The sequence below is a fragment of the Borostomias antarcticus genome (genome assembly GCF_949987555.1).
Source record: "Borostomias antarcticus genome assembly, chromosome: 2".
In the NCBI taxonomy this organism is placed as follows: Eukaryota; Metazoa; Chordata; class Actinopteri; order Stomiiformes; family Stomiidae; genus Borostomias; species Borostomias antarcticus.
Genome location: NC_140235.1, coordinates 38,528,479 through 38,530,978, shown reverse-complemented (window position 1 = coordinate 38,530,978; position 2,500 = coordinate 38,528,479). Strand labels below are relative to the sequence as shown.

General features: G+C 46.0%; 1 protein-coding gene across 4 annotated transcripts in view; it reads right to left on the bottom strand.

Moving 5' to 3' along the window:
- Nucleotides 1-2,500, bottom strand: part of mast4 (microtubule associated serine/threonine kinase family member 4) — a 107,006-nt gene that overhangs the window by 15,928 nt on the left and 88,578 nt on the right. For all 4 annotated transcript variants that reach the window (XM_084456122.1, XM_084456120.1, XM_084456121.1 and 1 more), the window contains one exon: nt 501-602. In XM_084456122.1, coding sequence (XP_084312248.1) covers nt 501-602 — 102 coding nt within the window. The remainder of the gene's footprint in view (nt 1-500; nt 603-2,500) is intronic.

The window sequence follows — 2,500 nt, the reverse complement described above, 5'->3', positions numbered from 1 at the left end:
TTGATCAAAAGGGAAAGGTCAGGGGGGGGGTGGGGTCACGTGATAAAGCGCTGCTCTACCGACTGACCCCATTTCTCCCCTCGCGCCGGTGAGTAATGGGCCGGGCTGAGGCGGCACTAACGCTCACATACTGTATGGATTTATGGGCGTACACTCAACCGGTCCGGGTTACAACAGGCAGAGGGGCTGTAACTGTATATAGCCGCTATAGAACAGGTCGTTGAGATGGTGTGTGTGTGTGTGTGTGTGTGTGTGTGTGTTGAGGTGGTGTGTGTCGGCTGCCTCGCCTCCGGCCTGTGACCGCAGCGCAACCCGCGGTGTGTTGGCGATAAACCATTCACTCTGAGGAGTTATTGATCCAGTATACAGTGTGTGTGTGTGTGTGTGTGTGTGTGTGTGTGTGTGTGTGTGTGCCCATCCTCTCCGGAGTTATTGATTTAGTATACAGTGTGTGTGTGTGTGTGTGTGTGTGTGTGTGCGTGCGTGTGTGTGGTTCCTACCGGTGCCCATCCTCTCCAGAGGGTTCTGTCTCAGCAGCAGGGTGATGAGCTCCTGTGAGTCAGCGGGCGGCGCGTCTTCCCCCTCCGGCCAGTTGATCTCATCTGGGAACGCCAGGAACGCACCGTTAGACCACACACACACTGACCACACTACACACACACACACTGACCACACTACAGCACACACACGCTGACCAAACTACAACACACACACACACGCTGACCAAAAACCTCAGCACTCACCCATATTTACCTCAAATAGTTTTGCCGATTCTATGTTGTGTGTACTGTCAGTACAAGTGTGTTGTATTTGGAAATGATTTGCTCGGTTAGAAGTAATTGTTTGCTTTTCAATCTCTATGGGCCTGATTTACTAAGATCCCCAATAAAAAGTGCTAATTTGCGTGTTGATTCTAACAGACTGAGCGCTTGGTTGGTGTACATCTTGCGGGCGATCAACTAAGACTAATCGCGTTAAATGACAACCAGTGCAAACATGGTGAGACAGCTGTATTTAAATGAGGGTTTTGCATGTTTTAATGGTTTCCTCCATGGAGAGTTTGGACCGCAAGCGCAAAAGCAAATTCGAGCCAATGGAATTAGAGGTGTTAGTGGAAGAGGAAACGAAACATTTGGATGAGTTACTGTACAGCAAAGAAATCTGAATATTACGAAAAAGAAATGCTACAGTATGTGGGAGAGTATCTGTGAGAAAGCCAACGCTGTCGGATTAACAAGAAGAACCGATGAAATTAAGAGAAAATGGGAAGATACTGTATAAGGGGAAGAACAAAAGAAAAATTGTCTTATAATAAAATCTCAGCTAACGAGACAGGTGGGGGTGGAAGTAATGACTACTTCCTGTAATTGGCTCCAAATCAGCCCTTCATCCGAGAACTCCAATATGGCATCGCTGGGTAGGAGATATGTCTGAATAATGTTAACCTCCGTCATTTCAAACATGTGACCACCACTGGAGCTTTGGTCCTGATGTCTGCAGTCCTCAAAATGCAAAATATATGTCAATTTTTTTTTCCCCTTTTTGTTTTCATATTACAAAAATTGAAGTTGCGAAGAACCCACTCCATATAACAAACAACAAACAGTTTTAGGATCACTAAATTGTCATCAGAAGCCATGTCCTGTGAGAAGCGTGAACACCCCTGAATCTTTGAAGCCATTTTTCTCTGCTTAGTGATCTCCGATGTACCGGCATTCACAGGGGCATATCTTCTTCAAATATTTGCAGATTTCAAAGCATGGCACATCATTTGAAAACGTACAATTTACACTTTCATAATCTGTAAAAACGGAAAAATGACCTTGGCTGAGATCAGGAGCGAACCTCCAGCGGCGGTCACAATGTTAATACGAGAGGGAAAGACCGCTTCACGTATTCTTTGATTGTGCCTCGGTCTCCTCCTCGCTACAATCCCAGCAACCCATCTGTGCATAACGCCGGGCTGATTAACACCTTCCCTTCAAGCGTATTACATTACATTACACTGAGCTGACGCTTTTATCCAAAGCGAATAAAAATAATTGCATTTAACGTACTTTAGGAAAAGCCAATGTACTACTTGCCCGAACTCACAAGTGCATCTTCTTTCTAAAACAAGTGACTAAGAGCATGATCTTGTGCTGAAGGCAAAGTGCAAGAATAGCAATCTAAAATTAAAATAGCTGCTTAAGAGGGATGATCGTTGTAGTACTTCTTGAAGAGGTGAGTTTTGAGCCTGCGACGAAAGACTGGCAGCGACTCTGCTGTCCTGACGTCAGTGGGCAGTTCGTTCCACCACTGCGGGGCCAGGACAGAGAAGAGCCGTGACCGTGTCGATCGACCGCAGGGGTCTCAGAGTGACGGGGCAACCAGTCGCCCCGAGGTAGCAGAGCGTAGCGGTTAGGAGGGGGTATAGACATTACTTTTGGTAAATCGCAATACTTGTGCTAAATTAACCTATTTGCATTTTCTCCTCTCATTATTTTTCACACTAGGGTAG